General features: G+C 43.7%; 8 protein-coding genes across 9 annotated transcripts; all 8 read left to right on the plus strand.

Moving 5' to 3' along the window:
• Positions 1–319: 319 nt before the first annotated feature.
• Positions 320–1059, plus strand: LOC145696117 (vesicle-associated membrane protein 3-like). Its single transcript, XM_081773107.1, has 2 exons — positions 320–476; positions 521–1059. Exons 1-2 carry the CDS (start codon positions 350–352, stop codon positions 751–753), a joined length of 360 nt encoding a protein of 119 aa, XP_081629233.1. The 5' UTR covers positions 320–349; the 3' UTR covers positions 754–1059.
• A 42-nt stretch (positions 1060–1101) lies between these two features.
• Positions 1102–11113, plus strand: LOC145699687 (importin-9-like). The gene is made up of 9 exons (XM_081776958.1): positions 1102–1748; positions 1793–2506; positions 2548–3321; positions 3422–3520; positions 10013–10173; positions 10215–10365; positions 10407–10541; positions 10585–10835; positions 10876–11113. The coding sequence occupies exons 1-9, from the start codon at positions 1118–1120 to the stop codon at positions 10936–10938; spliced, it is 2979 nt and encodes a 992-aa protein (XP_081633084.1). The 5' UTR covers positions 1102–1117; the 3' UTR covers positions 10939–11113.
• Positions 11114–11610: 497 nt separating this feature from the next.
• Positions 11611–12789, plus strand: LOC145696912 (uncharacterized). The gene is made up of 5 exons (XM_081774024.1): positions 11611–11837; positions 11876–12081; positions 12131–12446; positions 12490–12583; positions 12624–12789. The coding sequence occupies exons 1-5, from the start codon at positions 11614–11616 to the stop codon at positions 12765–12767; spliced, it is 984 nt and encodes a 327-aa protein (XP_081630150.1). The 5' UTR covers positions 11611–11613; the 3' UTR covers positions 12768–12789.
• Positions 12790–12822: 33 nt separating this feature from the next.
• LOC145696405 (uncharacterized) lies at positions 12823–13860 on the plus strand. Its single transcript, XM_081773433.1, has 3 exons — positions 12823–13267; positions 13317–13512; positions 13553–13860. The coding sequence occupies exons 1-3, from the start codon at positions 12823–12825 to the stop codon at positions 13788–13790; spliced, it is 879 nt and encodes a 292-aa protein (XP_081629559.1). The 3' UTR covers positions 13791–13860.
• Positions 13861–13894: 34 nt separating this feature from the next.
• On the plus strand, positions 13895–16842 carry LOC145696408 (DNA excision repair protein ERCC-5-like). The gene is made up of 4 exons (XM_081773436.1): positions 13895–13959; positions 14001–14126; positions 14195–16202; positions 16242–16842. Exons 1-4 carry the CDS (start codon positions 13895–13897, stop codon positions 16821–16823), a joined length of 2781 nt encoding a protein of 926 aa, XP_081629562.1. The 3' UTR covers positions 16824–16842.
• Positions 16843–16863: 21 nt separating this feature from the next.
• LOC145696406 (uncharacterized) lies at positions 16864–19679 on the plus strand. 2 transcript variants are annotated; one of them, XM_081773435.1, is made up of 8 exons: positions 16864–16976; positions 17018–18181; positions 18226–18463; positions 18504–18556; positions 18596–18757; positions 18805–19099; positions 19143–19250; positions 19295–19679. In XM_081773435.1, the coding sequence occupies exons 1-8, from the start codon at positions 16877–16879 to the stop codon at positions 19398–19400; spliced, it is 2226 nt and encodes a 741-aa protein (XP_081629561.1). In that variant the 5' UTR covers positions 16864–16876; the 3' UTR covers positions 19401–19679. The 2 variants fall into 2 exon arrangements, with proteins under 2 accessions (XP_081629561.1, XP_081629560.1); XM_081773434.1 differs by having other exon boundaries at positions 18504–18757.
• Positions 19680–19721: 42 nt separating this feature from the next.
• On the plus strand, positions 19722–21263 carry LOC145696743 (alpha-1,3/1,6-mannosyltransferase ALG2-like). Its single transcript, XM_081773826.1, has 6 exons — positions 19722–19887; positions 19924–20234; positions 20274–20361; positions 20405–20643; positions 20684–20959; positions 21002–21263. Exons 1-6 carry the CDS (start codon positions 19722–19724, stop codon positions 21128–21130), a joined length of 1209 nt encoding a protein of 402 aa, XP_081629952.1. The 3' UTR covers positions 21131–21263.
• A 36-nt stretch (positions 21264–21299) lies between these two features.
• LOC145697191 (uncharacterized) lies at positions 21300–22521 on the plus strand. The gene is made up of 2 exons (XM_081774354.1): positions 21300–22253; positions 22297–22521. Exons 1-2 carry the CDS (start codon positions 21302–21304, stop codon positions 22437–22439), a joined length of 1095 nt encoding a protein of 364 aa, XP_081630480.1. The 5' UTR covers positions 21300–21301; the 3' UTR covers positions 22440–22521.
• The last annotated feature ends 132 nt before the right edge of the window (positions 22522–22653 follow it).

Below are 22653 nucleotides of genomic sequence, written 5' to 3' on the forward strand. Positions count from 1 at the left end.
TTTCATTTTTCTTTTTTTTTCGGCTTGAAGCGCTTATTGGCCCGCTCGTTCGTTTTCCTCGAGAAAGAGATGCTTGTTTTGGCGAAGAAGTGCGAGCTTATCCCAAAATAAGTGGAGAAGACAAGATGAAACGAAACCCAGGAAAAATAAGAGAGATCTGTCCAATAACGAAGAATGATATGAAACACTAACTTCTGATAGTTGTTGGTTACCCATTGTTGGTTGCTTTACTAAATGAAATGCGAATAGAAAATTGTAATTTGTTCTTCGTGAAGAACATTACCGATCTGTAGAATATTTCATAATGATGATAAAAAAATGCTAATGAAATGAAAATTATAGATTGAAAATGGCTTCATTCACTAACCCGAACCACGGAAATGACCTCCCGGGCTCAAGCCAGCCTTCCGGACTCGATCAGACAAAAGCACAGGTTGATGAAGTTGTTGTTATTATGAAGCAAAATGTGGATAAAGGTACAATACAAACATCTTATGAATGCTTTTAATTTTGAATTTAGTGCTCGAGCGAGACGCAAAACTCAACGAACTTGACACTCGAGCTGATGCCCTCCAACAAGGAGCCGCCCAATTCGAAACAAACGCAAATTCTCTTCAACGAAAATTCTGGTGGCAGAATATGAAGACGAACCTGATCATCGTCGGGGTCGTCGTTCTCATTATTGTCATTATCATCCTCGTCTCTGTCTTGCCCAACTCTGGCGGCGATAACAGCGATGACAGTGGATCCTAGATCTTTTTAGCCTTTTCTTCAAACATTCGTGATTTATAAAATTCTGTACATACGAAAAAATTGCTGATTAATCAATTTATGAATATTATAACTTTTTGACAGTCGCTCAATTCCAAGTCCAAAGAATAAAGAAAAAACTCCTACCTTGCAGATTCTGTTCATTTTTTCTAGTGCATCTATTATTCTATTATCGATCATTGTGAATTCAATCAAAGAAAGAAACTCTTCAAACTAGCTTCAGTTCAGCTACAGTACTTCAGTCTAATTATTCTATTATTCTAACCCCTCTTCTGTTTCTAAATTTCTTCAAAAAAATGCAAGTAGCTGATAATAACCAAACCTAGTTCAAGAGAAAGGGAGACACATGGATCAAGAGATCTTGAAACTAATCGACGCCAGTTTTTCCAATGAAAATGAGAAGCGAATCAAGGCAGAAGAAGCACTTGCCCAGTGCGATGCAACACAAGATTTCCCCCGGGCTCTTCTTCTCATCGGATTGAATGAGGCAGTCGGCCTACAGTACCGACAATCAGCGTCAGTTCTCCTGAAGAACTGGATCGACTATCACTGGAACTCCAGCGGCGATAAATTCAAAGAACCAGCGGCGAGCGAAGAAACGAAAGAATTCATCAGACACGGACTCCCACGAGGACTTGCTAATGAATCCAGAGCCGTGAGAAATGTCTTTGCCGCTGCCTTATCAATTGTAGCTGGCTGGGAGTGGCCCGAAATATGGCCTGATTTCGTCCCAAACTTAATCGAAGCCCTCAACTCCGACAATGCGAATATGGTCGACGGAGCGCTTCGTTGTTTGAAAGAGTTCTCGACAGATATTAATGGAAAGTTCGCTCCAGAAATGATCAAAAACATTTTGCCCAAGTTGCTCGAATTCATGACTCCCAATTCTGGTGCTACTCCAATCATGGCTGCTCGTTCTCTCCAAATTTTGACGACGCTTACGATGCTTCTTAGCGATGCTAGAGCAAAGACATTAGGTAAGCTGAAAAACATAATATGCTCAAACAGTGATTTCTTGTAGATGATCATTACGAAAAAATCCTGACAGTTTTCCGCGCCTGTATCCTTCGTCCCGTCGATGAAGAGGACGACTGGCTCATCAAACGTAACGTCTTCAACTGCTTCAACGAGCTTGTCAAGGGCTTTTCAAAGAAGATCGCCCCAATCTCTGCTCATTGCCTTCAGGATTGCTGGTCCTTTATCGCCAAGCTTTCGAAACAATATCTTGCCATGGCGATCAACAGTGATGAAACCGAAAGCCAAGAGGATTCAGACAACGAAACTGCTGGGATCCAAGGAACTGTCGTGGCCGCAATTGAATTTCTCTGTACAATAATTGAAAAGAAAGCGTTTGCGAAAGTCGTTCAAATTGGTGTTCCTCCGCTAATTCCATCGCTTATGATCTTTTTGCAACCATCGGCCGGGCAGATTAACGCCTGGGAAGATGATCCAGATAGATTCGTTGAAGAAGAAGACGACGAAGTCATGCTTTGCTCGGTTAGAACAACTGCCATGGATCTCCTTCTCTGTATCGCGAAAGACCACCTCGAAGTGCTTCTTCCGCCGCTTTTGGAATATGTCGGGGAGTCTCAATCTGGATCAGCAAGTTGGCAGCAGCGTGAATCCGCCTATTACATCATTGGAGCCGTTGCAAGCGCGTTGGAAGAAGAACACATGACCAAGTTTAACATTCGAGGCTATCTGGAAGGACCGACTCTTCGCGATTTGAAATCAGGTACAGTCACCGTCCGTTTATATTTCCGATTCTTTTTCCAGGTGAAAGCCCCTTCCTTACTGGCCGAGCTCTCTGGTTCTCTGCTCGTTTCGCCGACAAAGTTCCGCCTAATCTTCTGCAGGCATTCCTCGAAGCTACTGCTCACGGCCTACAAAATGGACAATCACCGATCGTCCGAATCCAAGCCGCCAGAGCCGTCTACGAGTTCATTACAAACATCCCCTTGGAAAAGAGAGAAATCCTCGGTTCCTTCGTCACTCAAGCTCTTGGTTCGTTGATTGAAATGTGCTCGTCCGCGCCGACTGAGGTTTCCTGCTTGCTTTTGGAAGTGATCACAGAGTGCATCAACGTCGAAGAGGATAATCTTGAACAGTATGGAACGCAACTCACAGACTTGATCCTCTCGACACTGCAAAGTAACAGTTCCGATCCGCACATCTGCGCGATCGTTGAGGACATGGTCGAGGCACTTGGAAAGAAATTGACGCCACAAGTGATCGGTCAATTCCCGACTGTCTTCTCCGCCTTTGTTCCTTATTTGATCCACATCATGAAGACCCCGGAAGATGAGATCTCCAAAGATTCAGATGTCTCCAACAGCTTCATCGCCATTTGCCTCGACATCACTACCCGCTTTGTTCGATCGATTCCAAAGCCGCTTCCGGAAGAGCTTCTTCGGCAGCTTTACCCAGTCATCGTCGAAAAAACTCTTCAATCAGCGGACACTCAAGTGATTCAGTCGGGAGGCGAAGCTGTCAGAGGATTCTTTGCAGCTGCGGGGGATCAAATTTGCGCGATGGAACATGGTCTTGAAGGTGATTGATTTAAACTTAATTTATGATGGTGTGTGATCAACGATTGATTTACAATTTATTCCTCTTTATTAAACTCATATTAATAATATTTTATTACTAGCTGCTGAACGCGTCATTCTCCATCTTCTTGAACCCAACTCGCCAGAATACTCCGCCTCGTTTGCCGGCCGCCTCGTCTGTCTAATTTTGCTCAACACAAAATCCTATTGGGATCTTAGATTCGTTAGACTCCCTCGTCCCCTAAGGTCACTTGCTTATCTAGATCGAGCTTTGCTCGGTCGCCGCCGTGTATTTCTCTCCATTCGGTAATTCACGCAGTTCGTGAATTAACCTCTATTTTACTCCAGCTCGAAATACAGACGTCAAAGATACTTTACTCGTTTTCTTCACTCGTCCAGATATAGAGAGCAGGCAAACTACGCTAGAAGTGGGAGATTCAGCAGAAGCTAGGATCCCTTCAGTGGTATCAGAGTAGTCCCGTTGGAGAAAAGATAAATTTTTCCGCCATCGACAACCGAAGTTTCGCAACTTGGACGCTGATTGGCCGTCAGCGGAGTCGAGGGGAACCGAATCACCAACCGCCACCGCGCCGCCGGAGAAACTCCACTCAGAGAATTTTCCGCACCACACCAACACCACCCCGAGCGAGCGCCACCGCACGAGCGCCACCACGACCCACGCGCCGAAAGTCGCGCCCACGCAACCACGCACGCACGCCGGGGAAAACCTAAAATACTGAGAAAAACATAATTCTTTCGCCACTTTTCACCAAAAATCGAGAGAAGTTTACGAAGAATCGACCCTTGGACCAGACCTTGAAATTTCGACAATCGCTGGACAGAGAAATCGTCGGGCGTTTGCGCAAAAAGGCACCTCAGCTCATCATATTGCGACTTTTAGTCGCAGTATTTTCTGAGGGCCTGAAAGGTAATCCAAGGCCCATAAACCCTTACTGCCGATATATTTCGAGCTATGGCGGCGAACAAATCACTGCTAGAAACCGTCACCGAAATAAGAAGCATAAACGATCGAGTAAACTACCTCGAAGAACAAGTGCGAAATGACGAATCACTAAAGCCAAGCCTAGAGCCCTTGATCACAGAAAGCAGAGTAAAATTAGAACAGCTCAGTACAACGCTTCTTACCTGCGAGCTCGATCAAGGAAAAGACTCTACGAATGCGACAATGAGAGAAGAAGCATGGGTGGCCACTACCTGGTCTCGTCACGTCCAAGACTTGCCGAAGCTGGACGCCGCATGCAACACATCTTTCAACACCTTCTTGGGCAGAGCCGACATTTATCACCGCGCCTACGTCCGCGACAGACCTTCACGTGAACAGCCTTTCATCGCAGCAGTGTACAGCCACTTCGACTTGAACATCGAACGCTCACTTGGAACCGAATTTCTGAATTGTCAAGACTGGAAATCGGCCAAGGCGCTGCTAGAGAAATCATTCGCCGCGAAGAGTCACTACTTACTGAAGCTAAGCGAAGTTTTCGACGTCGAATACGACCATTCGAAGCCGTTTGCACACTACACCGCCAACGTCTTGCAAAAGATGAACGAGGCGAAGCAAGCGACTTTGAACTCTTACCGACAAGAGAAGTCAGCCGACGCCGGGGTCGATGAAATATTTGACATATTCTCGACGATGATGCTGTACTTGAATCTTAGGAAAGAAGAACCAGACGTTTTCAACGCAATCCTTCCAAGCCTATCAAAAGTTTACGATATCAACGAACTCTGCCGTCTCGCCCAATCCACAAGACAGAATCGAGTTGACAGCGCGACCGTCTCCCAGCACTTCAACAGAAATAAGAACAAAAAGAAGAAGAATGCTAAGCGCGCCAGCAACGATTCTAAGGATGGGAAAGACGATAAACAACCAGAATCCAAGAAGATAAATACGACTAAGAACGTTGAAGATTTCCAACCATTCGACGTTCACTTTTACACAGTGAAGAAGAAGCGACCAGGAAAGGCTTATTTCGCTTCGGCTACCATCATTACGGGCTCTAAAAGTCTTGACGTATCGATGGAAGTCGACAGCGGAGCCGAGTCCTCCTGTCTGTCCGCTGCTTACGTTCCCGACGAATTTCTCCAGATGCTGAAGCCCTGTCCCTTCAAGGTCACCGGTTTCAGCCCAAATATTCCCGCCGAGCAGCCGATGGGTATCCTTCCCTGCCGCTTATCATTCAATGGTGGCCCTGCATTCTCCCTGAATCTCACCATTATGCCAGGCAGTAAATACCCAAGTCTACTGGGCCGCGATATACTAGAGAATGCGATGACGGACAGCTTCACAGTCGACAATAAGAATCGTACTCTCTCATTTTGCTACAACGAAGCCTTCACACAAACTGAGACTCAAGTGGTGAAGCTGGACGGAGTGAAGCGGACCAAAATCAAGAAATACTTGACTACTAGATCAGCGGTCAAGGATAGCGATCGATCCCGCACTCAACCGCCACCAAAAGTCCCAAAGCTGGACGCACCTAACAAGAACGCAGCCAGGTGCCCCATTCAGCTAGCGAAGCAAAAACTCGGAATTACCCTACCAGCAAACGCCGACCCGGGGCAAAAGAAGGTGGTCGCCGAGCTGTGTTTGGATTTCGACGACAGATTCGGCTGCGACGGTCAAAAAATGGGTGAATTCCCATTCGAGATCGAAATCCCGACTGATGGTACGAGTCGAAACATCAGTCAACACCCTATTCCGCAAGCTTTTCATGGCCAGGTCACTGATCACATCTCCGAACTGCTCGATACGAAAATAATAGAAGAGATCAAGGACCAGAAAGGGTTTAATAGCCCCGTTCTGCCAATCCCTAAGAAATCTGGGGAAATGCGCTTCTGCATCAACTACAAGAACAGCTTGAACAAATGCCTCTCCGACAAATCCGACCCATATCATCTTCCGAGCATGGAGGATACGATCGCGAACATTGGACCGGGCAACAAGTATTTCGCCACAGTTGATTTGCGGAGCGGATATTGGCAGTGCCCTATTAAGAAAAGCGATAGGTATAAGACTTCCTTCCAGTGGGGTGGGAAATCTTACGCCTTCTGCAGATTACCTTTCGGTTATCGATGCTCGGGGAATATATTCTCGCGCGTCGTAAACACGATTCTCGACTCAAGCCCCACCAGGAAGAAGATGCTTTCTTATATCGATGACATAGTATGTTTTGGGAAGTCTTTCAGCTGCTATTACAACACTCTCCGAAACCTATTCATCGCGCTCCGCAAGTTTAACGCTAAACTCAAGGGCGAAAAGTGCTCTTTCCTACAATCAGAAGCTCACTTTTTGGGCCGAATCATCAACGAAGAAGGAATCAAACCGGACCCTGCGCAAGTCTCCGCCCTTCGTCAGATGAAACCCCCACGCTCCCAAAAGGAGTTAGCTTCATTAATCGGGTCATTGAATTGGATCCGAGGTTTTCTAGAAACAAAAATGGGCGAAGCTATTTCATCCGGTTGCTTCTCGAGCAGAATGAAACCCATAAACGATGTTCGAAATTCGGCGAACGAAACAAATTGTTTCAAGTGGACCAAAGAAGCGGATTTGGCGCTCAAGGAAATTCAACGACGACTCTCCGAGACTCCTGTCATAAGCTTTCCTAACTTTGACGAGTCTTTTCACCTCTACACAGACGCGAGCCTGTACGCAGCGGGTGGTGTTCTGCTACAAGAGTATGGCGGGAGAGTGCACCTAGTAAGCGCGATTTCCCACACCTTCAACAAAGCTGAAAGAAAATGGAACACTTCAGAAAAGGAAATGTTTAGCATTGTCTGGTGCTGCGAGCGACTGGAAAAGCTCCTGAAAGGTAGATTCTTTCAGATTCACACAGACCACAGATCTTTGATCTTCCTACACAAAAAGAAGTTCAAGAATTCTAAAATAAGCCGATGGCAAAGCCGATTGGAAGAATTCGATTTTCACATTGTCTACATCAAGGGATCAGAAAATCAATTCGCCGATTTTATGAGCCGCAGACCTGGCGAGGACGACAAATCACTTGGATACGACTCTGAGTTTCCCGTTGGTCGCGAGTACGAAATCGACAAGAATTCACCAGTACGTGTCTTCGTCCCTTTCTGGAACGAAAATCAGTTTCCGGAGAAAATCACTTTATCAGAGGTGAAGATACATAAGGTAAACGTCAAGGCTATCGCGGCGCCAATGGAGATTCCGTTGGTGTCAGCGAATTATAATAACATTCTGGACTATCAAAGGGAGGACTCTGCTCTGAGTGCAATCATCACTTTTCTGGAATCTGGTAAGGAGCCACTGGACATAAAATCGCTGGTGAAGGACTCCGACCACCGACAATCGTCTCTACTCAAGATGGAAAAAGCTCTGTTCCTGGATAACACTACCGGGTGCTTGATGTGTCAATTCAAATCTGGCGCGCGGGCGGTGGTACCGGAAGCGGTAAAAAGTCACTTTCTCTTTCTAGCTCACGACTTGTCCGGTCATCTGGGCGAGCCGCGGACTTTAGAGCGATTAGAGGACGTTTGGTGGCCTTCATTTCAAGACGATGTTTCTAACTACGTCCACAGCTGCGTCCCTTGCCTACGCAGAAAAGGATCTGCTGGAACTCGTACCAAACCGCCACTTGGAACCCTTCGTCGTGGAAAAACAGCTGGCGAATCGATTCAGATCGATTTCGCTTGTATGCCTCCCGCTGGCGGATTCAAGTATTATTTGGTGGTGGCGGACACTTTCTCTCGCTACACTTGGTGCATTCCGACGCGGTCCGACACTGCTATCCGCGCTGCAAAAGCGCTCATCTACAAGGTCTTCCTTCCCATGGATTTCTTGCCGAAACATCTACACAGTGACAGAGGTACCCACTTCTGCGCAAGCGTGATTGACGAAATGTGTAAGCTTAACCAGATAAAACATACAATAAGTACCGCATTTCACCCTCAATCAAACGCTTTCGCAGAAAGAGCGAATCGGACTATCAAAAACAGTCTATTCTGCATGGTCAACTCATCTTCCGGTCGAAAAACTTGGGCCGACTGCGTTCCCCACGTGATGCGCGCGCTCAATAGTGTGAAAAACAAAAGCACGAAAATTTCACCGCGAGAAGTTTGGTTTGGCCGAAAAAGTACTTTCACCCACTCTACTGGCGCAGAAATGACAGCGGAAACACCTCAGGTGTTTGGTCTCAATGTTGGAGCTTTAGCGAAATCGGCGGAAGCCATTGTGAAAACTGCGATGGAAGCTGCTGACCGAGCCATGGAGCACAGGCTGAAAAACGAGCCTAAGCCGAGACCAATCCCCGCTGGCGCTGTCGTGTACATTAAGCGAGAAAACCTGACCGACGCTAAAAGCAAGAAGGAACGCTGGGTAGGTCCCCTGAAAGCCGTTTCGAGCAACGACTGGGTCGTCATGGTCGAAGATAAAAAAGGACAACGTGATTTCATCCATCGAGAACACGTGGTTCACGCCGCAGAACGAAATCACGACTTACGCTGGATTGATTACTACGAGGCCGAGTACGTATTCCCACATTTAACCGAAATCGTTAAGTCGAAAGTCCCACAAAAATCGCCTGTTCCTACTTCCAAACCGATGGAAAAGTCCGGGTCGAAGTCGCATGGGGGGAGGAAATCTTCTCAGGTCGCGTCGACTCCGATGGTTGCTATGGAAAAACCGCCAAGATCATCTCTATCACCTATTTTGGAAAGTAGACGCCGATTGGACATGGAAAATCTGGGAGATACAACCGCTACATCTATTTTGGACTCGTCGGTAGCTCCAGCCGAGCCGTCAGATCGCTGGTACTCTGGTGGTACTCTTTATGAAACTGCCGAGGACATGTCAGCTGATGCTACAGTGATTTCGGAGGTTGCTGCGCCCGACAATAGCCATATGTCAGTCGATAAACAAAATTCAACAGTAGTTGAGGGCTCAGCAACTGAAAACAGCAAGAAAAGAACCCGTCCAAAGTCTTCACCAGATCGTCAATACTCAGCCGGCGCCGATCCGAATGCGACTTTAACCGAAGTTGGAGCAGCTCATCTCCCGAAACATACAAAACGAGCACACCGTGAAACGAGGCCCGTCGAACCTCTAAACATCGGCACAAACTCGGGTCAGTCATACGACTAAGCGCAAGTACTGCCCCACTCAGGTCCCCTATTCATCGACCGGGGCCTGAAAAGGTACGGAAATTATCACAGTTTACCGTCGCCGACGTATTTTGAGTTCTTCTACATGTGCAGCTACTCCTTCATGTCATCACCGCTCGGACATCACGAAAACTTCGCATCTGATTCAAGCTTTTTCCCAAAAAAGGGTTTTTTAACGCGAATCAGACTGCCTCGACGTTTCGAACCTGCCATGTTACTCATCTTACGCTTATACTCCTGCAAAAATCACACACTTTGGCCTTAGAGGACGTTTCAGTCTCATGGGGGGGTATTGGGATCTTAGATTCGTTAGACTCCCTCGTCCCCTAAGGTCACTTGCTTATCTAGATCGAGCTTTGCTCGGTCGCCGCCGTGTATTTCTCTCCATTCGGTAATTCACGCAGTTCGTGAATTAACCTCTATTTTACTCCAGCTCGAAATACAGACGTCAAAGATACTTTACTCGTTTTCTTCACTCGTCCAGATATAGAGAGCAGGCAAACTACGCTAGAAGTGGGAGATTCAGCAGAAGCTAGGATCCCTTCAATCCCAAAACCTAGAAAACATTCTCTCTGCTGTCCTGCTGAAGCTCAACACTGCCACTACTCTCACTGTTCAACAGGCTCTTCTTCTCGTCTTTGCGCGATTGGCTTCGGCGGATACTATGGGACTGGTCAACTTTTTGGATTCGAAAAATGCTCTTCAGGTAGAGTTCTGCCCAGAAAGGGGGTGCTATCTAAAATTTAGCCATTGATGCAACTGTGGCTTGAAAAACAATGCGAAGTTTTTGGCGCTTATGAACGAAAGGTTACAGTAGCTGGTCTTTGCAGCCTCCTTACTCTATGTGCTAATGGCGAGGAACGCTTGATCAACTTATCCTTGCGAAAGAAAATTGAAGGTAAGGGTACGTCTGCTATACTTTCTTAATAATAAACGAAGATCATTCTGGAGGTCGATCGACAAGATCAAAAAAGAAAGTTGAAAAATTCGCTGATGTTCCGTTTTCTCAAATCGCGCTGGAAACGTTAGCTTCTGAGTGGACTAGCCAAAGAGAAAAGGAAGAAGATCTTGAAGGTAATTGAAAATGATCGAAACATCGGAAAGATATTTATATTAGAAATTTTGGATGACGACGAAGATGATTACGAAGAAGACTCCTCCGGCGAAGTTGAATCTGACGAGATTAATTTTGGAACGAACGGTCAAACGGCAATTTTGTTGAGCGAGTTACTCGCCGGCCGAGGAGATCTGGAAGACTTGGAGGGAGAAGAAGAGGACGATGTGAAAAGCGACCCTCTTCATGGAATCAAGATTTGCGAACACATCACTGAACAGATTCGCAATCTCGCTAATTCCTCCCTTATCAGGGTATGTTACCTCTGTCGGTATTTGTTTAACGATTGTTTAGGAAACTGCAAGTCACCTGGACGAAACCAACCGAAAGATTCTCGAGCGAGTCATCACTGCGTAAACTTCTCCTGACTGATATTGAAGCTGGAAGCTGCCAATATCTCACCTCACAACATCTGTCACTGTATGAGCATGTGACAGTCACTCCATGCACATTTAGAATGAATTAAACATGTTCAATTGTATAACTGCTGCTATACTAATAAACTAACCACTGGAATACAAAAATTATAAAACAATGAGAAATGTTTTATGAGAAAAAGATGTTTTCTTCTTTGTTTTCAACGTTCCATTTTTCTCGTGGCTTGACTTGATTTTCTGTGTCTTCTGTCTTCATCAGTATAATTGTTGCTGCAATCGATGACGTCTTTTGTTTAAAGAAATCGAAGTTTATCATTTTTCTCCGCTTAAAAATTTCAAATGAAAATTTATTAGGGCTTTAGTTTTCGGGGCAATCATCAAAAATCATCGGTACCTAAATACCTTTTCGTATGGCGCCAGAGCCGGCCGAAACCGAAATTGAAATCGGATTTTCAACAAAAAATCCGCCTCGTTAGACGAATCTCGTGGGCTTAACTTTAGAACTAGAAATATCCGGATCTATTACTTGTTACGTTTTTTTACCTGTAAGGCGCGTCGGAAAAATTATTAAGTCTAGTTGAAATTATCGTCTCAACGCAATTTTATGAGCAAGTCAAAGCCAGATCATCAAAATACTTAAATGTGATCTACCAGAATGTTCGGAATCGTAAATCAGCTCAAATCGTTATCACTTCGCCCTGTGCGATCCTTGTCCGCTACAGTACCTGTTTCAAACCGCTTGGAAAAACGATGGACAGAAAGGCGAACAAAGCGTCGCCAACTGACTAGATTGTGGAAACAGAATTCCGAATACTTCGAAGAAAAGTGGCATCAAAACTATTCGAAGGAAATCGACCGGAAAAAGGATTTTGTCGCCAGGTTTGATTTTCTTTAAAGCTAAAATTGAGCTGTTTTAGTATTTGGAAGTCGTATGGGTTAGAAAAGGAGCCAGAAAAACTATCAATCGAGGAGAAAGAGAAGCTCATAGAAAAGTACACTGAACAGGGGGTTTGGAACGCTCCTTTGACTTATCGAGAAGTTCTGCAGTATCAGACAACTTCGCCGACGAATAATACCAAATATCAGAAACATAAGCCTACTCTTTGGAGAAAAAACTATCAAGGCAAGCTAATTCTCTCTTTTGTACAATTTTATTGAACTTCTTTATACAGGACTTCATACGGATATTCCTTTGGAACGAATGGTTAACCCTCTTACAGGCGAAAAGTTCACAAAAGAAGATCTCAATCAATATTACACGGAAGGAAAAGAGTGGGAGCTCGAGCAAAAGAAAAAGATCGGGGAACTCAATCACGAAAATAGACGACACAGCAAGGGATGGGTGAGCATGAGGGACTCAAGAGACTTTGATGGAATCGAAGTTGGTCGTTGGTTGCCGCTCAAATGGGCTTGTCATCCAAGTAGATGGAGACCTGTTCATAGACCAGCGAAGGGGCATGGAAAGACCGATATGAATCATGTTCTTAGGTAGTCGTTTTCTCTTACCAACTTCTTTCAAAACTCTTTACAGAGGCTACTGGGAGTCGGACTTCCCAACCAACTGGAGATTCAATGTTATCAAGTCAACTGATGTCGATACTGCCTCTACTGGCCTCAACAAACCGGTAGGAATCATATTTTTTCAAAAACTATGAATGTTTTTAGCCAATTTATGATAAAGATTATGTTCACGGCTGGTCAAATCCCGAAAACTGGAGAAGACAAGCTCATGCTGGCTTTGAATTGAAACGTCGACAAATGCCTGTTAAAAAGACTGCTCACTTGAAACGCTGGAAACAGGGTCGATAAATTATTAAATAAACAATTAACAGTACGGAAAAAGCTGAAGTTTTCTATTTTTAGAATGGATTTACCACCGCCACTAGAAAATGCGAGCGAAGTCGTCCGACAAATAAAATATAAAAAGACGCAAGCTCAGCAAGCCGCAGCTCAACAGACCACCAATTCAACTCTTTTGGAAGCGGAAACTAAAAAATTCGTTCCATCTCTCATCGCTAAAGAACTGCAGCCTACACCTACCGAAAAACCAAAAGAAAAACAAGAAGAAAAAACAGTCTCAAAGAAAACAGTCAAGAAAAAAGACAACGGGGGTTTTGCTGGTTTCAAATCAGGGTTTTTAATGTCCGGAAACGCGAAGAAAAAACCAACGCAAGCTAAAAAACCTCAGTCCTCCAAACCGGAAGTAATCAAGCCAAAAGAAAAGAAGCCAGACAATCCCCTCGTCATGAAAGATGTTCAAGAAGCGATGAATGAAGAATTCCAATCTGAAGAGTTTCTGAATTCATACAGTAAGTCACGCTCTGTAAAAAGGGAAAATGACGCGCTTTCCTTTTTCAGATAAAAACGAAAAGCTCCTGAAACAAATGGCAAACCCAAAATTCGCACGAGCGATAGAGTTTATGGCCAAAGATCCTGAAGCAGCAAAGAAATATTACATGGATCATGACAGAAAATGGTTCGAAGAAGAGTTTATCAAGTTTTTCGGAGAGAATATGAACATGATGGGCGCTCATGCTGAGAAAGCTGCCAAACGGTAACCGAAACTTGTTGATAATTTTTATTAAATATAATAGTGTAATTCCTCAAGCCCCCCTTTCAAAGGCAAAAACCAACGACGAGAAAAAAATGGAAGAAATCCTCAGTCGGCCAGCTGTCAAAGAAGCTCTCTCGAATCCAGCGGTACAAGAGGTCATTCACTTGCTAAAAACCGACCCAGCAACTGGAGCTAGAAAAGTTGCATCGCTCTCGAATCGCAGCAAAAAGGACATTCAAGTGCTCGTGGAAAATGGAATTCTAGCTACTCAAATGTAGAAAAAACTAGTTCTCAAAACACTTTTTCGTGAAAAAGACTTCCTTTTGTATCTGCCAAAATATATTTTTGATAAAAAAACTCGTTAACTCAAAATTACTTTCAGATGGGAGTTATCGGATTATGGCGAATTCTAGGGCCCGGGACTCCCATTGACCCAGCAGAGCTTCGGTAAGCAATAATTATAGGAATGGCTCTAGTTTTATTTCTAGTGGTCAATGCTTATCAGTTGATCTGTCAATTTGGCTCCATCGGGCGGTCCATGGAACTCGTGGAACTTCCGATGCTAGCCGGCGAGTGCAAGCCCTCAGCTCGCTTTTCAAGCGAGTTTGTGCCCTTTTAGCTATGGGAAAGGTTAAAATTTCAAGGCGTCGTTAACTACAGTTACAGAAGCGCATGATTTAACCCTATATTCTGGCATCAAACCGATCTTCGTTTTTGACGGAGCTCCGCCGCAAATCAAGTCTGAAACTCAAAAACGCAGGCGGGAGCGACGAGCTCAAGCAGAAAAAGACAAAATAAGCGCTAGAAAGAACCTCATGTCAAATGTCCTCAAGATGCATGCGTTGAAAACTGTAACCGACGAAGTAGTCACTCAGAAAGACATTGACAAGGTGATGAAAAAACTAGAAGCAGCGAGAGACGAAGACCCAGAGGACTTTGGCTTTGTCTCGTCGGATTACAAAAAACCGGAGATCGTGGAATCAAGTGAGAGTGAAAGCGAAGAAACCAACGAGTTTGAGGAGCAAGAGATGAGTGCTTTTCAGCTCTCTGTTCGAGATAATATCCTTGGTGAGCTGGTCGAAACTGGAAAAGTCGATACGAAATCAAAGGCGTTCCAAAATCTCCGATACTCTGATCAGCTTGGAATTTTAGACGAAGTGCGCGACTCATTCAAGTTTGATCGAAGCTATTTAACGGGTTATATTCACGAGAAAAAGAAAAAGGAACAATCTCAAAAGTCACAAGAAGAACAAGACAAGGAATTTTCACAGTACCAGCTTGATGGGCTTCTCTCAAGGAATAACATTCGAAAAGAAATAAGACGAGTGGAGGATGAGAGCAAAAAGAACAAGCTAAGAGACGTGATTGAAAATTCGCAGGGAAAGCTTCGACAAGCCGGTCGGAAGTATGCTCTTTTCGAACAAGAGGAAGAGGAGCCAAAAGAAAAGGTCGCCAAATCGATCTTCGATCTTGAAGATAAAAAAGAAGACAAAACTGGGACGCTTTCAGAAAGCTCTTCCGAAGATGAATTTGTCTCTGACGACTCAGAATACGAAATGACTCCTGATGAAACGATAAAAGTGCCTTGCACGAGTAGGCAGAATATTCTAGGGCTAAACTCTTCTACCGGCGACGTGGAGTCTTCCTCTACCTCGGACATCGTCGACATTGAAATTCCAGAGTCGATCCTAAAAATGGCCCGCCTCGCCGCTGAGAAACGCGAAGCTGCGGCAAAGATGGAGGCTGACTTCAAAAATAAGATCCTCGAGTCAAGTGACTCCAGCGATGTGCAATTTGTTCATGGCGGGAAAGTGAGAAAGAGCGCGGCTGATACTTTAAAAAGTGGTGATACGCCTCAGCTGCCTTTGTGTGCATTGAGAAAGTATTTGGAGGAGTCTGAGGATTTTGTTGAAGTAACAGAGGGCCATAAAATCGAACAAATTGACGAAAAGAGTGAGCCTGAATCAGAAGATGTTTTTGTGAGGAAAGAGAGTTCAGCTTGGCAGAAAAAGTTTAGCCCAGAAGAAGATGAGAGCACTCTTTCAACTACAGAAACTTTTGATGAAGGCGAAGAAGCACCAAAAGATGAAATAAAGGAGAAAAAAGTAGAAAATCATTCACCGGAACTTTTATCTGATGAGTCCGGAGAAGGGATCAAGGAAGAGAAGGAGCTTATCATTTCTGAAGAGTCAACTATGGAGTCTGATAATAACCAAACTGAGACCAAGGAAGAAACTGCACATGCTTATTTCAACGCATTTATGAATGAAGCTTGGGAACGAATTTTGAGTGAAACGGTGCAAGAAGAAACTGATTCATATGTTTCGGATGTGCTTGTCGAAGAATCCTATGAAATCGAAGTTATTGAGGAAACCTTTTCCTCTATTATTCGCAGTTTTATTGAGGACATTACGGCTTTATCGTTCGCAGACAAGATGAAATCTGAACAACCGCATCAAGAAGCGAAACTTACCGAGCGTATCGAGGACTTTACCGCTGCAAGCATTCTCGAAGAAAATGCAATCCAGATTCAAAAGCTTTCATCGGCTGTAAAGCTGACTGCCATCCCCAGCCAACAGCTTTATAAAGACGCCGCGGAAATGCTGACACTCTTCGGCTGCGGGGTTTTCTTTGCACCAGGAGAAGCAGAAGCTCAGTGTGCGGAGTTTGAGATGAATAGAATCACTCAGGTACTGATCCCGATCGAATATTTTTCTTATATTGTTAAGGGAACAATTACTGATGATGGTGATACTTTCTTGTTCGGTGGTAAAGTGGTAATAAAGGGCCTCACTCTTGGAAACATGGTCCCTATCAAATACGACATAGACGAAACTGATTTTTCAAGAGAATACTTGATCGCTCTCGCCCAGCTAACAGGATCTGACTATTGTGGTGGCATAAAATCAGTCGGAAGCAAGACTGCTTTGAAAATTCTTGAGGAATTCGACGACCGACGATCAGACGATCCTCATCTCACGTTGAATACTTTCGGGAAATGGTGGAAAACTCATCACAAAAGCCTAACTACTGGAACAAACGGAATTCCTCTTCGGTCGAAGCTGAAAAAGCTAAATATTGATGCGGACTTTCCTTCCGATAGATCCAGACATGCATATCTTTACCCGAATGTCGAAAAACTCAAAGATAAGAAAATCCGGTTCACAGTCCCAGATCTTGAAAGGATTCGACGCTATGCTTTGCGAAAACTCGAGTGGCAAGAAGAAATGATCGATCAACATATTATTCCATTACTGCCAGAAAAAGTTGAAAAGCGGAAAGATATCCGTTTTTACATGAACGCTAAATAAGAAGTTCAAAGTATTGTAAGTGATTTAATTGTTTCTCTTTAGATAAATGAAAGATGGTTTTTATGACAGCGAAAATATTCCATGAGCTTTGCGAAAGAAGAGAGGACTTCAACAATTTCTTTGGTGTCGCTCTCACTTATCAAAAACATAACAGTAAGCTCACCCTCAATTTATCTTTTCTACTATTTTTGAAGATGGATTTGCGGTTGAAGCCGTGCCAGTGCGTGGCCAGGCGACAGAGGAAAGTGTTGCAAAAGCAACTTCTTTTCTCGGCGCATTTGCTATGTACAACAGCGACAACGAATGCGATGTGATTCCGTTTCCCTCAGTTTTGAAACCGCTTTTCAAAGATTGCCTCGGTGGCCATCTGCGAAATATCATAGAAATGGAGAACAATGTCCGTCTCGATCAGTTAGACTCTTCTTCTCACGATATCGCTATTTTCGGGGACGCTGATGGTCGACTGGAAGTGTTATCCCAGCTGCTTGAATTCAGTGAAGTCATCAATGGGAAAGCAGCGCCTCCTAACGAGCCCACTGATCACCACGTCCAAGAACAGCTTGAGATGATTTTTCGGGAAGTAAAAGAGCCGGATAGCAACAAACGACAGATTTACGCACTTCCCTTTGGCGCGAAACGATTTCTATCGAGATATCTAAATTCAAAAAACATAAATTTCAAAAGAATTCGCGATGAAAATTCACAAGTTCGCGCAGCTCCAGTTCCTTCAGCCACGCCACCTAGAATCAGAAACGCATTTTTGTCTAATTTCAATCAAGAAGCAGCAATGCGCGCATCACAGCGAGCTCCGACACCACCGGAAATAGTCAATCTCCTCGATGATTCCGAAGTTAGCCACCCCAGAGCACCTCCTGCTGAAGTCAACCCTGATCAAATGGGAGAGCGAATTTTTAATGAACTACAGGAAATCAATCCCGACTGGGATTTGGAAGGAGCTCAAATGGAATGGCTCGTTTACGTAGAAGACTGCAAGGAACAAAATCGACCTGTAAATTACAGGGAAGCGATGGAAAGAATCAAGAAAGTTGCAGCTCCACCAGCCGAGCCTGCTTTCGACACGTCAATTAACCAGGCAATTGGCCAACAAATCATCAGAGAGATTGAACAGCGACATAAGAACTGGAACATCGAAAAGGCCCAACTTGAGATGTTGAAAATCATAGAAGAGTGCAACGAGAAATCGATGAGGGTTGATGTCAATGAAGCTCTTCGAAGAATTGAATTGGAGGCAAGCTTTGATTTGGAAGATTTGACGATTGAAGAGGATGATGAGCCGATGGAGAAGCTTGGAATTGAAGATGATGTCATCCAAGCTTGGTTTACTGAAAATTATGAAGGTGATTCTTTTGTTGTTGATCGGAAATACTAATTGGATTTCTAGACTCGAAGGCATATAATATGAGCATTTACAAAAGCGATCTCTTCAAAGATTTCACATCGCATTTCGAGCTCTACTACTCCGGCGAAAACCACACTCGCCACTACCTCTCCTTCATTGAAGTCATTCACAATTTTCTGAGCAAGAACAAGGCTCAATTCCCTAATGTGAAAACGAAGGGAAATACAGGCGTCAATGCCAAGAAGAGATTTCAGTACCTACGAAGAAAAGGAACCGACAAGTACAAATTTTTCATTTTCGGCCTTTTTCATCATTTTTAGCGCGCTGCCAGTCGAAATTCCAAGTCCTCGGACACAAGAAGACAGTATTCCAGGTTGGACAAATCTCGCTGCGGTGGTTAATCCCCGCATAGCTCCAATTTTAGTCGAGCAGAGCTTCCGATCTGTTCAAAAAGCGAAGAAAAACGAAGGTGATACCGACAGATACACACTGAAGTGCCCCTGGAATCCGCAATACAGCAATCTTTATCCAGGAGGAGAAGAAGGCGATCCAAGCTGTCGCCGGATCGTTATTGGTAAGAATAACCGCATTTCCTCTTTTCGAATTATCGGTCTAATTTAGATGGATCCAATATCGCCCGAAGCCACGGGAAAGTTGGCGAAATTAAACGACAGCACAAGGCAGAGATGTTTTCGATCATCGGAATCAAGATAACTGTCGAGCACTTTTGGAGTCTTGGCTGTCGCTCCGTTACTGTATTTCTCCCGCATAGTCGACAGGGAAATAAAGGAAGCCCGAAGATTCCAGAGAAGGAAAGAAAACTGCAGGAAGAGATGGAAAAGGAAGACATCATCAAATACACGCCGGGAAGATACCACAAGGGTACCAAGAAATTCATCCAGGCTTATGATGATAGGTTTTTTTCATTCAGCTGAGCAGAAAAGCTTATCTTCTTTTAGATATATTTTGGATATGGCAAAGGCGGAAGATGGAATCGTAGTCTCAAATGACCAGTATCGAGATTTGTACGATGAGTTCATGGACGTCATCAATTGGAGACTATTACCGTTCGTTTTCTTTTCCTCTATGGATGTCATAATTTCTCGTTTAGGTTCGTTATGACAGCAGACAGAATCATGATTCATGCGCAAGATCTTCCCTTCTCGGCGGAAAAACCACGCGTTACTCTCGAGCAGTTCATCCGAAAAAATAACTGATATTTTCCTGAGCCATAAAAATGGTCCGACCTTCTTTTGATTATTTGAGCCATAAGGTTGGTTCGGGTAATTATTATACCTGTTCATACACTTTCCTTTGCCGTGCGTGTGTTTTTGCAACTGATACAAAAGAAATTATTGAAACAAACAAATACTACTAAAAATGAATATTTTATGCGCTGATTCTTGAAGTTCCATGTCTCCTTTCTTCTTCAGGACTAAACAGATATTACTTCTGATTTATCACAAAAATTTGCCTCTTTGAAAACAAGAAAAATCAATCACCAATCACTTCAATTAACTCAGACATTGTGCTTTCAGATGAAAGTGTTGTTTCTCCACCCAGATTTGGGGATAGGAGGCGCCGAAAGACTCGTTTGTGATGCCGGGCTTGCTCTGAAAAATAAGGGACACACAGTTTCTTTCGCCACAACTTATCATGATCCGGGACATTGTTTCCCAGAAACAAGAAATGGAACATTTCCAGGTATCATCCGTTCTTCGCCCTTTTCTTACTTTTTAGTGACTGTGTTCTGCGACTGGATGCCTCGGTCGATCTTCGGGAAATGCCGCGCTGCATGCATGTACATGCGGATGATATTCGCCGCTGTCTATCTTTGCCTCTTTTCTACTCAAGCAAAGGAAGCAGATGTAATATTCGTCGACCAAGTCTCTCATTGTGTTCCAATCTTGCGACTACTATCCAAGGCGAAGATCCTGTTCTACTGCCACTATCCGGATCAGCTCTTGTCGAAACCCGGCAGTGCGCTCAAAAGCTTGTACAGACTTCCAATGGATAAATTTGAAGAATATTCGACTGGCCAAGCTCACAAGGTAAAAACTTAACGGAGCAAAAAACTTCTTCATTTTAAGATTCTTGTCAACTCTTCATTCACTCTTCGAGTTTTTCGCGAAACATTCAAGTCTCTGAAAGATATTCCAGTTGGAGTTCTATATCCAGGTAAACCTCGTTATTCTATTCCTTCAACTAAAACCATCCTTAGCGCTGCAAACAAAAGTCTTCGCCAAGAAAGCAAGAAAGCCCAACCGCTTCACAATCCCCTCTGACAAGCTTGTTATTTCATCAGTCAATCGTTATGAACGAAAAAAGGGGCTGATCATCGCATTTGAAGCGCTGGCACTTGTTAGAAAGCAGTTTCCGGAGACGAAAATTCATTTTATTCATGGAGGGGGATATGATCCTCAGAATGACGAAAATGTCGAGCATTTTGAAGAACTTCAGGTTTGTTTCTGGCTATTCTCTGAGTTTTTATAATCGCTAGAAATCGGCTGGTAACCATGGATTCGTTGAAGGCCCAGAAGGCGACTATCAACTTCTTCGTGACTTGTCAAATGAAGACAAGCTTTTCCTTTTGCAAAAATCAAATGTAAACGTTTACACTCCAATCGGCGAGCATTTTGGAATTGTTCCTCTCGAAGCCATGGCTGCAGGAGTTCCTGTTATTGCCATGGCATCTGGTGGGCCACTTGAGACTGTGAAGGATGGGGAGACTGGTTTGCTTGTTCCTGAGCCTTTCGGAAAAATTGAAATGGCGAAGGTATGAGCAAATTATCCTAGCTGATAATTACTCTTTGTTTAGACGATTTCAAAGTTTATTGAAGAGTTCAACAAAACTGAAAGATCAAGAGTTTGCGCCCAACATGTCGCCGATAATTTCAGCTTCGAAGCATTCACGAGTCAGTTAGACTCGATTCTTACACAGCTTTGAAAAAGCAACTGCTCTCGCAACTTGTTATCGAATCCTACCGTGCCTTGTTAGATTTTTTCTTAGACTACATTTTTAGCTTCTTCTTGCATGCAATTCATGCTTGTGCAATATTTAAGGATATATTCTTATTGAAGAAAAATATAGTAAAAGAAGTTTTTCGTTTAGGTTTTTATGAGCTGTGATGTGCGCGAATTCGGACTGTTTCATTTTTCTGTCGCAGCTGAGCGATACGAAGACCTATTAACCATCAATCAAGGGTACAAATTTACGATTCCATCTGATAATCCTGTGGATATATATTCCGTTGTTGATGAAGTTGCCGCGGCTCTTGCGAAAAAATGTCTTGACGAAGAATGCGTTGGGGATACAGTTCTTGTGGTCGTAGAAAATGATGCCGGAATCACATTCAAGCGCGAAGAGTGTCTTTCCAAGAAAAGCAGGGAAAAAGAGATCATTGGTGATGCGATAAAAGAACTGATAAGAATGGAGTTTATGTGGAAAAGACAGAAAATCAGCATTTTAAAAGTATCGCTCAAGTACAAAAAGGCGATGGAAATCAAGGAAGAGAACAAACACTTCGGGAGTACATTTTTCACGCACGAATGTTACCAGGAAAATCGTGATCTTGCAATCATTGACGAAAAGGAACGTAGAGGAAAGGTCAACTGGGTGAAAGCGAAGACAGATAATTCACCCCTCAAAACCAAAGGAAGAAAATCGAAGAAGGAAATGATTAAGACTAAATCAATCACTGCTTTATTTGCAGAAAGTAAGGCGAAAAAGATAAAGAGAGAAACCAGCTGGAGCTCGATGAGATCAAACGAAGACAGTAATTCTAGAGAACCCCCTCTTATAGACATGACAAATGTCCCTGGAACTTCAAAGATGAATCTCTTTCTTCCGGAAGAAAACTCAAACTCAAGGGATTCTTTCGTGAGTTCGACTCCCTCCACTCCTGTCCCAACGACAAAGTTTCCAAAAGCAGCGCCACTTGTCCAAGAGTACCGAGATATCGATGAAAACAGCATGGATGCGTATTTGGAGAGCATAATATCTGATCCAAAAGAACGAGAGCTCATGAAAAAGTTCTCTGGGCTGAAAACAAAACCGATTGTCAATCACGGTAATTTGTTTTTAACGGTTGCAAATTTTATAAAATTTTTCAGTTAAAAAAGAACCACCGAAAACGGCTGCAAAGTCCAAACGAGGCCGACCAAAGAAGACTCCTCCAAAGATAACGGGATCTGTTCAAAGCAGCGCAATTTTTCAAATGTTCAAAAAGAGCGAAGACAAGAAAAAATCAAAATAGTAACTGCCTCCTTCCAACTTTTCCATATTATCCATCTTCTCTATTTTTATTTGTAAATAAAGTAAACAGATACTAGCAGAGACTTGCAGCAAAAATCCAATAAGTATTGTGGAAAAATCCCGTCTTATTGGTGGTTGTATTGCTATTGCGCGGATAGAGCAGGAAAATTGAAAAAATACTGCACTAGCATATAGCATCAGTAAGCAGGATGTTC

The sequence above is a fragment of the Oikopleura dioica genome, chromosome 2 (genome assembly GCF_907165135.1).
Source record: "Oikopleura dioica chromosome 2, OKI2018_I68_1.0, whole genome shotgun sequence".
NCBI lineage: Eukaryota > Metazoa > Chordata > Appendicularia > Copelata > Oikopleuridae > Oikopleura > Oikopleura dioica.

Excerpts from the sequence above, each read along its gene's own strand:
- LOC145696408 (XM_081773436.1), top strand. The coding sequence starts at position 13,895 with ATGGGAGTTATCGGATTATGGCGAATTCTAGGGCCCGGGACTCCCATT. Across the intron at positions 13,960-14,000 it reads ATTGACCCAGCAGAGCTTCG|TGGTCAATGCTTATCAGTTG; the intron begins GTAAGCAATAAT and ends TTTTATTTCTAG. Across the intron at positions 14,127-14,194 it reads TTCAAGCGAGTTTGTGCCCT|CCTATATTCTGGCATCAAAC; the intron begins TTTAGCTATGGG and ends GCATGATTTAAC.
- LOC145697191 (XM_081774354.1), top strand. The coding sequence starts at position 21,302 with ATGAGCTGTGATGTGCGCGAATTCGGACTGTTTCATTTTTCTGTCGCA. Across the intron at positions 22,254-22,296 it reads AAAACCGATTGTCAATCACG|TTAAAAAAGAACCACCGAAA; the intron begins GTAATTTGTTTT and ends AAAATTTTTCAG.
- LOC145696406 (XM_081773434.1), top strand. The coding sequence starts at position 16,877 with ATGGTTTTTATGACAGCGAAAATATTCCATGAGCTTTGCGAAAGAAGA. Across the intron at positions 18,182-18,225 it reads GTTTACTGAAAATTATGAAG|ACTCGAAGGCATATAATATG; the intron begins GTGATTCTTTTG and ends TTGGATTTCTAG. Across the intron at positions 19,251-19,294 it reads ATCAATTGGAGACTATTACC|GTTCGTTATGACAGCAGACA; the intron begins GTTCGTTTTCTT and ends TTTCTCGTTTAG.
- LOC145696405 (XM_081773433.1), top strand. The coding sequence starts at position 12,823 with ATGGATTTACCACCGCCACTAGAAAATGCGAGCGAAGTCGTCCGACAA. Across the intron at positions 13,268-13,316 it reads AGAGTTTCTGAATTCATACA|ATAAAAACGAAAAGCTCCTG; the intron begins GTAAGTCACGCT and ends TTCCTTTTTCAG. Across the intron at positions 13,513-13,552 it reads GCTGAGAAAGCTGCCAAACG|TGTAATTCCTCAAGCCCCCC; the intron begins GTAACCGAAACT and ends TAAATATAATAG.
- LOC145696117 (XM_081773107.1), top strand. The coding sequence starts at position 350 with ATGGCTTCATTCACTAACCCGAACCACGGAAATGACCTCCCGGGCTCA. Across the intron at positions 477-520 it reads GAAGCAAAATGTGGATAAAG|TGCTCGAGCGAGACGCAAAA; the intron begins GTACAATACAAA and ends TTTTGAATTTAG.
- LOC145699687 (XM_081776958.1), top strand. The coding sequence starts at position 1,118 with ATGGATCAAGAGATCTTGAAACTAATCGACGCCAGTTTTTCCAATGAA. Across the intron at positions 2,507-2,547 it reads TCTTCGCGATTTGAAATCAG|GTGAAAGCCCCTTCCTTACT; the intron begins GTACAGTCACCG and ends TTCTTTTTCCAG. Across the intron at positions 10,542-10,584 it reads AAAGGAAGAAGATCTTGAAG|AAATTTTGGATGACGACGAA; the intron begins GTAATTGAAAAT and ends TATTTATATTAG.
- LOC145696743 (XM_081773826.1), top strand. The coding sequence starts at position 19,722 with ATGAAAGTGTTGTTTCTCCACCCAGATTTGGGGATAGGAGGCGCCGAA. Across the intron at positions 20,235-20,273 it reads CGACTGGCCAAGCTCACAAG|ATTCTTGTCAACTCTTCATT; the intron begins GTAAAAACTTAA and ends CTTCATTTTAAG. Across the intron at positions 20,960-21,001 it reads GAAAAATTGAAATGGCGAAG|ACGATTTCAAAGTTTATTGA; the intron begins GTATGAGCAAAT and ends CTCTTTGTTTAG.
- LOC145696912 (XM_081774024.1), top strand. The coding sequence starts at position 11,614 with ATGTTCGGAATCGTAAATCAGCTCAAATCGTTATCACTTCGCCCTGTG. Across the intron at positions 12,447-12,489 it reads GATATGAATCATGTTCTTAG|AGGCTACTGGGAGTCGGACT; the intron begins GTAGTCGTTTTC and ends AACTCTTTACAG. Across the intron at positions 12,584-12,623 it reads CTACTGGCCTCAACAAACCG|CCAATTTATGATAAAGATTA; the intron begins GTAGGAATCATA and ends GAATGTTTTTAG.